At 36.0% G+C, this 15247-nt stretch overlaps 1 protein-coding gene across 3 annotated transcripts in view; it reads right to left on the bottom strand.

The window, feature by feature from the left end:
* LOC134529555 (copper-transporting ATPase 1) overlaps positions 1 to 15247 on the bottom strand; it is a 127903-nt gene that overhangs the window by 19892 nt on the left and 92764 nt on the right. For all 3 annotated transcript variants that reach the window (XM_063363773.1, XM_063363775.1, XM_063363774.1), the window contains 6 exons: positions 13976 to 14229; positions 12970 to 13167; positions 10696 to 10855; positions 10060 to 10228; positions 4803 to 4950; positions 1372 to 1492 (listed from right to left, as the gene is read on the bottom strand). In XM_063363773.1, the coding sequence (XP_063219843.1) occupies positions 1372 to 1492; positions 4803 to 4950; positions 10060 to 10228; positions 10696 to 10855; positions 12970 to 13167; positions 13976 to 14229 (1050 nt within the window). The remainder of the gene's footprint in view (positions 1 to 1371; positions 1493 to 4802; positions 4951 to 10059; positions 10229 to 10695; positions 10856 to 12969; positions 13168 to 13975; positions 14230 to 15247) is intronic.

Genomic DNA, 15247 nt, shown 5'->3' with positions numbered 1-15247 from the left:
ATTCATGAAATATGTCATTACTAAATCAAAATTTCCAGCAACCACAAAAAAAATTTCTGTAGTTCATAAATATCTTTAATTTAAATCAGTAATTTTTATAATATTGAAGTTATAGTTAGTAGTATAGTATACTTTGCTTAGTAATTATAATTATATGCAGAAACTTAATGCGATAATACTTTCTTGATAGTTAATATGATAAATTTATTGCTCAAAAGCAAAGTATTTATAGAAAAAACTATTTTATTTATATGAATACTTCATCATTGTTTTACAGAATTCTGATTTTTCTCTATATCCACTCAATTATTTACTATAGGGTTCAAAGTATTAACAATGTTTGTTTTAAAATCATAGAGTACACTACCATGTAAAACTGACATAAGTATTAAAGATGTGAATAACATTAAATGTCTTTCCCGAGGGCATAGAGTACATTACTGTTAGAAACGTCTTAAGTATTTAAGTCGTGAATAATGCTAAACAAACCTACCAATATAAATAAAATGACAATACACATACAGTAAACAATGAAAAATCATATGCAACACAATAGCGGTACAGGACGGACAATTAATTCGCTATAATTTTATTAAAAGTATACATATTACATAATACATAAAACTCAAATTCATTGGGGTTTCCTTTCCGGACCTGTTTTCTCCACACATAACATTACATTATTTGTTTGAAATAACACACTCTATCTCCCATTCTTAATACCTGCTGGTGAATAACGATAAACCTACAATTATTATTTTTATGAGTTAGAGTTCTTCCGCAGTTTCCAGCTCATTAATTACATTACTGGAAAATAAACTAAGTGTTATGTTGTGTAGTAACAATTTTTTTTTCTTTCTAGCACTAAACTGTACCATTTTGATCAATTTAAAATAAGAACCAATAGTATTTCAATATCCCACTGATTACTTTTCCGCGAATCATGGCCAAGTTAAGGCCATAACCACATTTTATTACATGACTACAAAAATAATTAATACAGCAACAAAAAATTAAAACTTTAAATAGTTTATAGATATAAAGAAAAAAAATAAGACTATATGAATTTGTAATAAAATTGCTAGATATATTAATGTAATGTTGGACTAATTATTTACTGCAAAAAGAGAAAATAAGAGAAAATATATTACTTACAAAACCAATGACAGGAAAATACAGTGCACTAAAAAATTAGAACCTACATTAAAAGATAACTATTCAATATAATATAACACAATCACAACCACGATGACACATGCATGAAAATAAAACCACATTCACAAAACTATAACCATATACAGCAATAACCAATCAAAATACACTATAGCAAAACTGAAAACAAAATGTTTTGCCAGACATAAAAACACTAACCATTTAAAGCACACAAAACTGCAGTACGTCCCATTTCTTCCTCGGCTTCCATATGACAGTGCACCTCATCAGGAACAATAATGCCATTTCTAGTCATCCATTCACGATTCCCAATCAAAACCTGCGAAAAAAATATAAGCGTTCATTAAGGATATACATAAACATCTAGCAAAATGATCGCTCTTCGAAAACTGTTCCACAAATGTTTTAGTCTCAACTTGCGTATTTCCAAATCAGTATAATTTATGAAGTAGCTTGGCTTCTGGGCTGTTATTAACAATATAATTTATGTCCAATTCGGTATTTAACTGGCTGTCAGGTAAGGTTAATGTGATGTAGGATGGCTCTTTCTACTTATTCGGTGTGGTCTACCCCAGTAGCTGAGCCTACTGGAACTCTGACAACAAGCTACTTGGGTCGGATATTTTGACATTACCTGCAGCTTCCACCTGGATTACACATGAAGCCCAAGGTGTGACTACACCACATGGTTTCAGCTCGACCCTATTCGATGGTGTTTCAACCTGACACATTTCTGTCAGATGTCTTAAAGGAAGCTGCACAAAATTTTCATGGCCTAATCAAATGGTTACGGCACCAGACCCCAGTTTCTGAATGACTGTGGACAACACAGACGCGACCCTAGTAAATTCTGTCAAGTTTAACGTCCTACCGTTGTGCACTTAAGCAACACAACATGCTGGGTTTTGGCATTCTAAATCGTCTTTCTGTTGAGGATGCAGAAATGCCTTATTTGAAAAGCTGGCTGTGGTAAATTTTTTTTCAGCTGCTTCTGAAGTAACTAAAAAATCTCTTGAACTCAAATTTTAGTCATAATTTAAGTATCTATTATTTAATGAGATATTTATTTTTTCAGGAATTGACATTTTGAGATTTTATACACCTCCTACCTGGCTAAAATATGTTTTAGTAGCAAGGCTCTAGAATATTTTATTTTTCTCAATACTGACTTAAAATTGTAACTAAAAAATTGAGAAATTTAGCCAACTTTTGGAAACAAATATATAAAATGGGTACCCTCTAATTTTGTTTCATTAGTCTTATTGGAATGAGCTAATTTTTTACTTCTTGGAGCTCCTCAACCCATCGTGTATCCTGTATCGAGACACCTGAAGAATCACTTTGAAGAAGCGATTCATTAATGTTAAACGTGTGTGCACATTAACCCATAGTAGGTGGTCCCATAGCAGGAAGGCTCTGCAGTGTCTGGCTTTGTAACTAAGAGATGTCGTCACAAGCTTTTCCTGTATGTTTCCCTTTGGCACGAGAAGAGCCTTCATTTGGCAAGAAATGATTGATGAGCTTCCACGAGCCCTATGTGGTTGCCTTCTCCCAGTTAGGTGACTCCAAAATGACAGGGCTACAGATTTGTAAAGCTCTTAATTTTGCTGTAAGTGTTGATACTTAGGCTGCTGTGGCACAGTTCTCGACAGGGGGTGCCACGATGCTTCTTCAAAACATTGTTTCTTGTTCCCAATGATCTGTGAGCATTTGTTTGACTAAAAATATACAAACCCATTATTTTCTCAGCCCTACCATGTTAGCGGACTGATTTATGATCATTTTGTAGCATGAGCATTCAATAAATTAATTCTTGCCAAAGTGATTTTCTACAGCCGTAAGACAACTCGGAGCTTTTAATACGTGACGCAACAAAATGTGTTATTTCCGATACACAATTAACTGCTCACAGCTAACTGCAGGGTTTTTTCATGTGTGGGTAGTTCGGTGAATGTGACACGTAGTTCCGTTACACACTTCAGCATACCAACCTGGTGCAAACTTAAGAGATGCACTACGTCACACATTTACAGACTCTTCAAAGATGGCAAGAGAAAAGCAACATCTTACTAAAGATAGCTCATGGTCCACTGTATATGCAGTGAAATTCTTTACTGTGTGCTGTTGTGTCATATGTATCAATACTTACACAGTATTACCCTACTCTGCAACTTTGTAACCCTAGCCTGACAGAGAAAACATCACACTGCCAGAGAAAATGACAATTTCCACACAACTCTCATCTCCCCTGGGGTTCAAACCACACATTACAGTCAGTGTAAGAAGGCCACAGTGGGTGATGTCACAGACTAAAAGACTAAATTATCTCTGTTCACACTAAGTAACAGAGCAATGTCCAACTGTGTGTCGAATCCACTGTCCGTTACTCCTACCTTAATGGTCACAAACACAACTACTACAAAAATACCCAAGGCATGGTGTCACAGTCGTAGAAACTTTTCACATGAACACCAAAACTGTGCATGCTAGGCAGTTGAAACATGATAGGTATTTTATCTCACTACGGCATACTTATCAATAAGATGGCATCAAATCCATGCCATAAAAATATATCATTTTTTTATTCAATAAGAAGTAACAATGCTGTAGCATAAAACACTACCTCTAGGTTCGTAGTATATTAACAAATTGTTTCAAATATTTAATTCAAATACCATTTCTAAAACTATTTCTAAGGATTATAATACTCTTGAGAATTAAGCTAGGTTGTAAGTGGGTGAATAAACTCTACCTCAATTTTCATAAGGAATCGTCTACTGGAATATTCCAAGTGAGTTTCCAATTAAACTGTATCCATGTTTGTTACCATTTACCATCAACATTCAAAGCAAAGGTTTTCAAAGTATCTTAATATTTTTGATTTCACAACTACAGTTACATAGAGAGTTAATATTAAGTTTATTAAGTTAGGTATTTAAACAGTAAATTATAAGCAAACATCACAATATCAACTCTATTCCAGGACTTTTTAATAAAATCAATTTAATACAATACTAACAGAAATTTAAGAACCACTATTTAGATAAATATTAATCCAATGTGTCCATATGAAGTCCAAATAATAAGTAAATGGCAGTAAATAAAAATTATCAGGAAACCTGATTAAGGGAGGAAAATCAAATAATAGTGAAAACAAAAATATATCTAGACTAAGAAGTCGGACCTAACAGTAAGACATGTGTATGGATTAGCATTGTGAACTATGATATTTTTATAAAATTATCTTTTATCATTACTTGTTTCAACACACAACTGGTAGTAAATAAAATACAAACTTTAAGATAACCATTTAACTTTAGACAAAACAAAGTGAAGGTACCATAGAAGGAACTTGAATGATGGTAATAACTACTTGCTCCCACACTCTGAAATCTCAAAAGAATCCAAGGTATGATGTAAATTGTGAACTAATCTACTTGCTTTCAAAATACTGTTTACAAACGTGTTCAGTAATAATTGTGATTTTTATAGCAGTGCAAACCGGTTGTGGGCTTATACTTTGGACTATAACAAATAAATTAATAAATTAATGAATAAATTAATAAATAATAAATGAATAAATACAAATAAAATGAACTACAAAGCACATTAGAGTATGAGTACCATACCTCAAACAACTTTGTCTCGTTTTCCGCCTCATTCTGCTGCAAATCAAGCAGTTTTTCAAGCTTCAGATACTCCTTACTCTGACTTATGGTAGGAAGAATCATCATCTCTACTGGGACTGTGTTCAGTTGGTGTGACGATACGCTATTTCTGAAAATTAAATGCACAATTATGATAAAATTACATAGCACAGCCTTGTCTTGAAAATAATGATGAGAATAATTCATTCTCCACGCTGGCGATTAAAAACTATGAAAAATCTGCTTACTTAATGCACACACAAAAGTTAAGAAGACTTCTCCAACCATCCCAGGTGACTTTGTGTGCACCAGCATTATCAAAGCATATGTAATTGTATTGGCCAAGTACAGTGGGACATGACCCAAGTGCATTTATGTTGGACTAAGTGGTGATTTCAAGTGCACATCTCTCAGTACCAATGCAGCAGCTACCCTCGTGTGTAGAAGCTTTGAGTGCACTGCCTGTGTGAACCATATCATTAAACCTGCAGAGAACTTAAAAGTCTGCGTACATTTACACCCTTGCTGTCCTACCGACTGTGAATCTGCCTACAGCCTTCCAACAAGGCAGACTGGTGTCCTTCCTAACTAGTGTCATGTTAAGTAACTCAGTTTCAAACTCAAATTCCAACAGCAGGCCATATGGCAAAAACTTTCCTATTAGAAAATAATAATCTTTATTAAGATATAGATTTCATGTATAGACATCTCGAAAATCACATACATAATGCTCAAAACAAGCAAAAATTTCACCCCCCCCCCCCCCCCCCAAAAGAAGATGTTAAGCAAAATCATAAATACGGAGATGCATGTGAACCAACATAGTTATCCAATGCATTTTGAGCATGCCTAGCACATGGCAAGCACTAAATCCTGCCTGAAAAATCCTTTCTTAAGATGCTTGTCTGTAGCTTAGGGAGAATTTGTGAGCTGGATTAAGTCATGGACTAAATGTATAAATTATTCACTAGAAGATCTGACCTTTAACTGTACGACATGGATGACACAGATAACACAGAGGTTCACAAAATGCTTTTCTCTTGGAATTTAATGGGTTATCTCTATTTTTTTTTATCAGCAGCCATAATGATCACAGTTAACCATTGAAGCGGTCCATTTGACACCTTCACTTACAAGAAAAATGCACACACGTGAATACTTAATAAATAAAAATGAATGATAAAGAGTGGGGTGTCCTATTTATGCTGTTATCTGCAACTTGGGTTGCCTTGCATGAGGAAGTGGAGAGGTAAGTAAGGGGCGAGTCCTGAACAGCAAGTGCATTGTGTCACAATCCTGCTTTTCGACCAGGTGGTGGCATGAGTATAGTCACTGGAGTCACTGGAGTCACTGGAGTCACTGGAGTCAGAGGAGGATACAAGGGAAAGCTGGATCTCTGAAAGCAACGTCCACCCGGTAAATGTTTTCTGGGGGACACTGGAGAAAATCTTAGTTTCTGAATCCAACATTGGCCAGATTATTTGTAAACCATTTTAAGTGCTGTTGTCAGTCAATTTTTTAAAAATATTTTGTTTTGGTTTACATGTTATAGTGCACAACTAAGGGTTAAAACAATACAAAACCTGCATCTACTCACCGGTACTTATTAAAAATGTTTTCAATAAATTTTCACTCTTATTACAACTATGTTTGCTGAAATTATTCAACAGTTTTATAAGTGCTGTGTATAAGCTGAAAAAATTGCTAGTCATTTAGAAAGGTAAACCAAATGATACACTGGTGTCATGGACCTTCCCATTCCTTCGCGTGCTAACAGCAAGCCTTAACAGTTGTTTACCTTTTGTAGTGTGACTTTTAAATAAGTGAAAAATTAAAATTCCCGCCAAGTGTGAGATTCATAGTGTAATACGATTTTTGAATGCAAAAATGTCCGCCATATCGACATTTACAGACAGATCACAAAAGTTTAAGTTAACGATATGAATGAAACTTCAGTTCGAAAATGGTGCATCATGTTTAATGGTGGCCAAACGAATATTCATAATGACGAGCGCTTGGGGCGATCTTCAGTTGTGACTGACGAACTCAAATCAAGGAATGAGGAAAAAATTTAACACAATAGATGCTTCACTTCACATGGACTCAGCTCAGTTTGTTTTTTTCTGAAATTTCAAGAACAGTTTTTTTCTGAAATTTCCAGAACAGTTTTTTTATGAAATTATTAGTGTTCATTTGGGCTACAGAGTATATTTTGCCAGGTGGGTTTCTCGCATTCTGACAGATGAACACAAACAAAAACAGATGAGAGCTGCACTGACTTTTCTCAGCCAGTACAAGGATGGCAAGAAGTTTTAGAACCATATTACTGTTGATAAGACGTGAATTTCGCAAAAAACTCCAGAAACCAAGTGCCAGTCAATGGAATGGCATCATTCCCGATCCCTAACTGGACCAAAAAAAGCCAAACAAATTCTGAGGACAAAAAAGGTTATTGGTAAAAGTGTTTTGGGATCACAAGGGCATTCTACTCATCGACTACATGCCTAGAGGGGAGACCGTAAATGCAGTGGCCTATCGTCATACCCTTCACTGACTATTCCGTGCCATTCAAAACAAATGGCGGGGATATTTGACCAGAGGCACCATGCTTCTTCATGATAACGAACATTCGCATGCTGCTGCACTGATAAACAGCTTGCTGCATCAGTTTAAGTGGGAAGTTTTTGAACATCCTCCTTATAACCCGGACTTGGCTCAGAAAGATTACAATCTTTTACCCAAAATGGAGGATTTTTTGGCCTGAACCACTACGGAAGTGACAACGAACTGAAAGAGAATATTTATGACAGGTTCGACAACTTGAAATGCAGAAGGCATAGAAAAGATGGTAATACGCTATGACAAATGTTTAAATTTGTATGGTGACTACATAGAAAAATAGCTAATGAATCTCATGTGTAGTAAAATAAGCTTTGTTTCATTATATTAAATAAAAAAATCTAGAGAAACAAACATTCTTTACTTTTATATAGACCCACATATTTCTCAATTTCTATATATAAGTTGCTAATACATGGTTATGTTCTTAGCATTGTAGGACACTACCCTCCCCAGCTTTTATAAGTATTTTTTTTTGAGAACAACAAATATTATGGTTTTGTCATTCAGATGGATCAGCTGATTATATAGTTCAAGGTTAAGGAAACATGATTTTGTATTGGTATTTCATTGACATGAATATTCTTGTAAGTAATTTTGATATTTAATTATTTTATACAGAAAAGCCAATGAACTATGTTTTTACTAATTATCATAATGCTGGTTATTACTATTTATGCAAGTGTGATTTTGAACATTATTTTTTATTCGAATGTTATTTTTATATTATACTTTTACATATGTGTTTCATAGTGTGTTGGCAAAATTTCTAGAATGTAGGACAGTGGTATCAGTGAAAGAAGGAATAAATGAATGGAAAAAAAAGAAAGAAAAAGAAAGAGAGATGTGTTATGCAGTGGCACCGAAATGATAAAAAGTATTTTTATTGCATCTTGTGTTGCAGAGAGACAGATACATTTGCCAGGATCGTGGGAAAGCTCTCTGATCGGGGAATCACAAAGTAATTGTAAGAATAGTATTTATAGCCAATAGAAAAGCAGCTTTCTTGGGGAAGTCCCCAGTTGGTACTTTTTGTATGTTTTTCGTTCTGTGCTCGATGTGGACTAGATAGGTAGAATTTGGCAATGGCACACGCCAATAAATAATTATGTTTTAAGTGACAAACTTTACAGATATGGTGCCGGCTACGCCGTTTCTCAACCTCTTTTTGGAACTGTTATCTAGAATCCAGCGACCACAGTCATCGACACACAGCCCACAATGGGGTTTTAATAATTTTTAGCCACCATCCTGAGGACACGTGTGTCCTTGGTTGTACCATCGCCACCATGTAACTTCGGGACTTATTTGTAATTTACTCTCAGTATGTAAACATTGGCTACTAAAACACTACAAATTTTCAACAAAAGTCATGTCAGCTACCTTCTGACAATAAGCTAAGCTTTACTGAACCTCTTTGACTCATGCTCTTGTAATAGGTGGGGGCCTATTAGGGATTGAAGGAAGACCAGAGCCTGGCTAGGACTGCGGATTACGTGATTGGAGCAGTTGGGTAATCAAGGTAAAAGGTTTCAGGTACACAGACATTTTATTAAAATTCAATATTAATTCAAGATTAATATAACGTCAACATTTCTGACAATGTTGAATACAAAAAGCATGAACAATTTCAATATTAATTCATAATTAATATTACGTTAATATTCAGATACAGTTACGTTTAACCAATGCAAAGTTAAATACAAAAAGCAAGATCAAATTCAATATTAATACACAATAAATATTACGTTAACATTTCTGACAAAACGAGTTAGTTGACAATTATAATTTGCATGGGTCAGCCGGCTACACAGTGAACGATCCAATCAACGATCATCAAAAAGGGACATAATTTCCACGTATGAAGTTATATTACAAAAAAATTACATTTACAAAATTACTGCAAAGTGCAGGTACACGGAAGAAAGAAGTTTCATTATTCTTTAAAAAGCATTAACAAACAAATACGTGCGACGACGTCTCAGGGGGAGACAGGTAGAAACAGAAAAACGGAAGCGAAGGTTAAGTTAAATTTAAATTTAAAGCAGAAATCCAAACAATTTTTGATGGTGGCGGCCGAAAAGGAATTTAGGCAGAACAAATTTAAACATAACTGATTCTACATTAGGGTGAGGGCCACCGCATCACTGACGACTCGATTCAACTTACATTTCTCCCCTGAGGTCGCACACGCACGAAGACTAAGTCGAAGCTCTCGGACTACATGCTAGTGAAATTAACAACTGGTCAGCTACTGCTGACAACCAAGCCTCACAAAGGCAACCAGTAGAAGAAGGCCCTCAACATGTCTGCAGCAGAATTTATAAACTCACGCCGCAGCGCGCGCATACGCATATTGAAAGGGTGGGGGAACGAGTACAAATTGAACAAACACTAGGAGGGGGGGAAAAGGAGGGAGAAGGATGAGGGGAGCGGAGTGCCGGAGGCCCGCGATGACACGCGCAGTTCAAACTTGGCGGGCCTAAATGCTACACCCTGAAAACATCAACTGTTTCTATATAGTGTACAGATTAATGATACACAATATTTATTCTAGACTAAGGAATGTTTAAAATTCTTACCAAATACAAATTTCACACTTCTGTGTGACAATACTTACCTAATTTTATTATTGTAGTCAAGCAGTTTGGCAGAGTTAGCAGCTGCTGCCAACATTGGATCCAAGTTAGAAACGGTACATTTCAGACCACAACCAGGAATTGCTTGGAAGTTGCTGCATTTCCCCACCATTTCCACTCCCAAAGTGTCACGTACAAACCTCACGATCGCTGCAAAAACATTATATTGAATGCAGACACTAGTGAAACTGTCCATCCAGTACTAGCTAGTCGATCAGACATAAAAATGTATTGCCAAGCAATCTTTTAAGCTTCAAGCCTTCAGGCTGTATAGTAAAATACATAAAAATATGATCAATATTTTGTATTTTATTCATATAATTTTAAGTCACATAAAATATATTCATTCCTGTTAGTGGTCAGCATTTAAGAAGTGAAGGCAGTTGGTAAGAATACATGTGATAATTGTGCATAAGAAAATTTTTTGTAACATGATCAATAAAATTACTTAGCTAAAAGTGATCACAATGGCAAAACACATTATATTTGTAAAACTGCTATAGTATAAATGTAAATAGGCACAAAAATATATACAGAAATTAAGCAAGCAAAATATAAAATTAAATTTGGACTGGTTTATACTTTGCAGTCACATAAATTTAAATAATTTAACATACCTGAGGCTATTGGATGTTCACTGTTCACTTCAGCAGTAGCAACAATAGCAAGGAATTTGGTCAGCGAACAAACATGACCATCAATAAACATACAAATCTGTGACACTGTGGGAACACCATGTGTGATGGTGCCAGTTTTGTCAAATACTATAACTTTAGCCTGCAAAACAAGAACACAATTACTGGCAACTTAAAACACATGTGCAGGTGCAAATAAAATACCACAATACTCAAATGTAAAAGTAAAAATAAATAATGTTTTAACCAAAAATGACCTAAAATCAGTAGATGGAAATCCCTCACGATATTAGATTTTTGTAGGTTTTAAGAAAAAATAAATGTTCAGTTAGATTTAAAAAATAATTTATAAACTTAAACATATCAAAATTTAAAAGAAAATATATGATCAACTTTAAAAAGACAAACCAAATCATTGAGATATTGTAAATGTTTCTCACTGAGTATTAATTAGATTTGTCTGAAAATTTTTCATTAATTTAATTTTTTCGTACTGTCTGTACAGATCTACAGTAAAAAAAAAAAGACATATAATATCAAAAAAAAATTATAACTATTTTAATGCATACCTACCCCTGCTCTATTTTGTTTTCATAACAACAAAAGTTATTATTTATAATGTTATCTACTCCAAATATTTTATTACGGGAAATGTATTTAAACTTCTTTGTGAGAATTTGTTTCTGGGACTCTAGCTTGTGCCTTCCATCAAGGCTGTCTAGCCCAGCCTCTCAGTTCTGCCTGGACCAGTCCTGGATGGCTGCTCCTCCTGATGACTGAACCATCTGCCATACTCTAAAAAATGCTGCACCTCCTCATTCATCGCTGCTCCAATAAGGTTTTGCTGTCACCATTGCCTACTTTTGATGTCATGGCTCATGCGACTGCTATTCCTTTCATATTTTTCGGCCATTTCTGCTAGCGTTTCCTCCACATCTGCCCCAAGTATCAGTTCTTAGAATGCAATCCAATTCTCTGCACCTTACACCCCTTCCTCATTGATGCAACCTAACTCTTACTATCCTGGCTTTTTTTCTTTTGCACCGTTCTGAGCTCTGGGAGACACTCTACACTACTCTCATGCCTTACACTCATGCTAATGTACCCTCACTCCCATCTAGAGAACATTTCTGTCTCATTATTTCCATTCCTTGCACCTCACTTGACTTTCCTTACAGCATTATGTAACTGCATTCCTAGTGAAGAAGAGGGACCTGAGTGACCGCTTCACCTACCCCGGGTGGTGCGCGGTCGCTTGCCGCATGTTCTTTCCCACATTAGAGCAGCCTGGCCTTGCTACCATCCTTCCACCTCCCCCGCTGCCTCCTTCATCAACCTTGAGCCATCCATCTGGAGGGTTCCGAAGACTTTCAGAGACCTCCGCATGGAGTGGCATAAATAGGACGCCACTCTTCTGGGAGTTTTAGGCGTCGGGTCGACCCGGATGACGCGACACATCAAAGGCGTGCAAGACCATTCTAGACGGATGGCAGAGAGCTATCAAAGCGGCGATGCCAGCCTCTGAGAAGAGAAGTGGGAGTGCAGTGAAGACGGCGAGTGAACCCCTTTTGAGCGAATGTGGACGACGAGTGACAGGACTATGCATGTGCGACGGACGACTGAAAAGCTCAAGACAGTGTGTTACACAGAGGTGCGAGGCGAGCAGTAGGAAGAGTCACTGTCTAGCCGAGCTACAGTGGGGAGAGTGAACTGCGGACTGGACCAAAAATTGATTAAAATGTGAACAGAAAATTTGACTGCTGTAGTTTAATTCAGAGTGTAAATATTAACAACCAATAAAACATGCATTATGTTTCTTAGATTAAGTAAAATCCAAGCAATGTTTAGGTCATCAAATTAAGATGACTAGATGTTGGTTTTACTGTTGTAGGGAATAATTTTAGTTCTAAGTCTCCATTAAGTATGATTTTCTTTACTAAAATTTTCTTATTTATTACTAACAGAATATGCTAATTTTATGAACATGATTTACGTGGAATGGTCACATATGTAAAACCCCTTCTCCCCTTAATCTTTCCTGGACATGGCTTAAACACACATTAGAGCACAGGGCTCATTTCACCTGCCTGCTGCCAAAAAGTGCTGAATTTATTATTAATGAAGTAATGAACGAATTGAAGATTAATATCACATCAACATCACAGTCAATAGAGACAATGAAATGAGAATGGAAGATAAGTTCCCTGAGAAACCCCACCTGTTTAAGAGAACTTTCTAAGTATTTGTGGAACTGACCTTATGTGCGTTCTCCAGGGGCTCTGCCCCTTTGATGAGGATGCCATTGAGTGCACCGACACCAGTGCCCACCATCACAGCCGTAGGTGTGGCCAGGCCCAATGCACACGGGCAGGCTATAGCCAGTACACTCAGGGCACAGCGGAATGCATACTGGAATATGATCTCTTCACGGTTCAAACCAACTTTGTCTTCTTCCTGGATGTACCAACAATTCCCTCAGCTATTTACAACAACGTAACTAAAGTTATAAGCAACACTTTCCAGGGGCTTTGTTTTATTTAGTTTACAAATTACATTTCATGCTTCAGCTTATCCTGACTGAGGAATTGTTTGCACACAAACATAACAGCAATTTAATTTAGATCAAAATTTGCACAGGTTCTTTCAAAAAGCCTCAAAACAAATACATATATCTTGGTTAGGATACACAGCAGTGGCAGTGGTACCAAAATTGGGGTGAGCATGTGGACACTCACCTCTTTACCAATTATGGGTGATGATAAAGCCTCCACAAGTATTCAAAGAGGGTACAAAAAATAATAAATGTTAAAATTAATTATATTCCATGTTAATGCAATTATGTTTCAAAGAAGCAATGTAAGATGTTCAAATAAATAAGCCACAAGTCTCCTGACTGACACTGAGATCTTCTTTGATCAGCTAATAATTTTTTCCAAAAAAATATAAAAATTGTTTGGCAGGCAAAATATATTACAGCATGACTTGCGAACATGTTGATAGTGTGTACTTGGTAACAGTAATTTTTTCCTGGTCGTGTGGCAGATGCCTAATATGTATACCAAGCACACACTTGGGGTTATGTATTTAATAACTGCTGTTAGAGTAAAAAAGAATATAATTTTTATAGTGTTTATTACCAAAACAAATTCTCAAACTATGTGACTATAAGTATGATTGCACTATTAATTCTGCCAAATTCTGTCTAATGTACCCACCCACAGAGTATCAGCAGAATTCAGTTTCATTCTGCATGTAACCTTACCTTTATTGGTATATGTTTGATGTTGACATATCCACTGATGACCCATCCCAATAATGTAACTGTTGACACAAGAATCACAAAAGGAACAAAGTAGCCAGCTATGCGATCAGCCAGTTGCTGGATAGGTGCTTTCGATGTCTGGGCTTCCTCCACTAGTCTGACTATTTGTGCCAGTGTGGTTGCTTCTCCTGTTAGAGTCGCATTCATAAGCAGCAGGCCATTCTGATTGATTGATCCTCCAATCACTACGGAACCTGAAAAGTTTTTATGGTATCGTGCAATGAAGTACTATTTCTGAAATATATTAACCTTTTTTTTAGTGGTTAATCTTCTTAAGTTATATAATTAAAATGAGTATAAACAGGTTTACATGTTAATTTTCAAACACATATATAGTACATATATATACATTATTATTTTCATATATATATTACATATTAACATTTTCTACAGGCTGTAAACATATACAATAACTAAGCATAGATACATGGGAAGTAAATAACCGCACAGATTAATAAATCAAAGGAAAACTAGCTTAAAATAAACAAAAATAATGCAAAAACATAAAGTTATAAACAACACCATCATACGAAATTTCCATGCCCAGAATGAGATTGGTGTTTCGGGACCAAGTAGTGGAGGCTGGTAATGTCAAATCATTGGTTATCACTGGGAGACAATCTAATCCAAACGGGACTAAATACTTGTACTTAAAACCGAATGCTGAAAGTACTTGGACTGAAACTGTTGATTCCTGCTCTCTACAGGTCTTGAACTGGAATGTGTTATATTGCTCACTGTTTGTGTGTGAATTTGGAAAAGGTCGCCCCAGGGCTGTGACAAAAATATATATAACACTGACATGAGAGCACCAAGAAAGCATTTCTCTACCCATAAAATAACTCGTTAACTCCTAGCAATTAAAAAAAAAACTGTGGAAATTTGTAGTTGGGCCCTGCAGGGCTGAAAACACCTGCAAAAAAGGGTTTCACACAGGGCAGTCAACCAACTGATAGTCTATGTCACAGCAAGTTTGTCAGGAGCATGGCTAACACCAGACTGCAACATTGCCACAGTACTCGCACACACCCCTGTGTTGACAAGTCAAAATGCAAGCGCCATGGAATTACCAGCTCATTTACTTTAATAGCACAAAAAATTCAAGACTACTTCTTGAATACATTTTTACATCAAAATTAATTGATGTAATGCTTGAGGTCATGATTTTCTGAGTATTTTTCTGTGTATTATTGTGAGAGGTTATAAAAAAAC

This window comes from Bacillus rossius, chromosome 2, assembly GCF_032445375.1.
Source record: "Bacillus rossius redtenbacheri isolate Brsri chromosome 2, Brsri_v3, whole genome shotgun sequence".
In the NCBI taxonomy this organism is placed as follows: domain Eukaryota; kingdom Metazoa; phylum Arthropoda; class Insecta; order Phasmatodea; family Bacillidae; genus Bacillus; species Bacillus rossius.
Note: the sequence above shows the minus strand (reverse complement) of the source record. Positions and strands in the feature narration are given on the sequence as shown.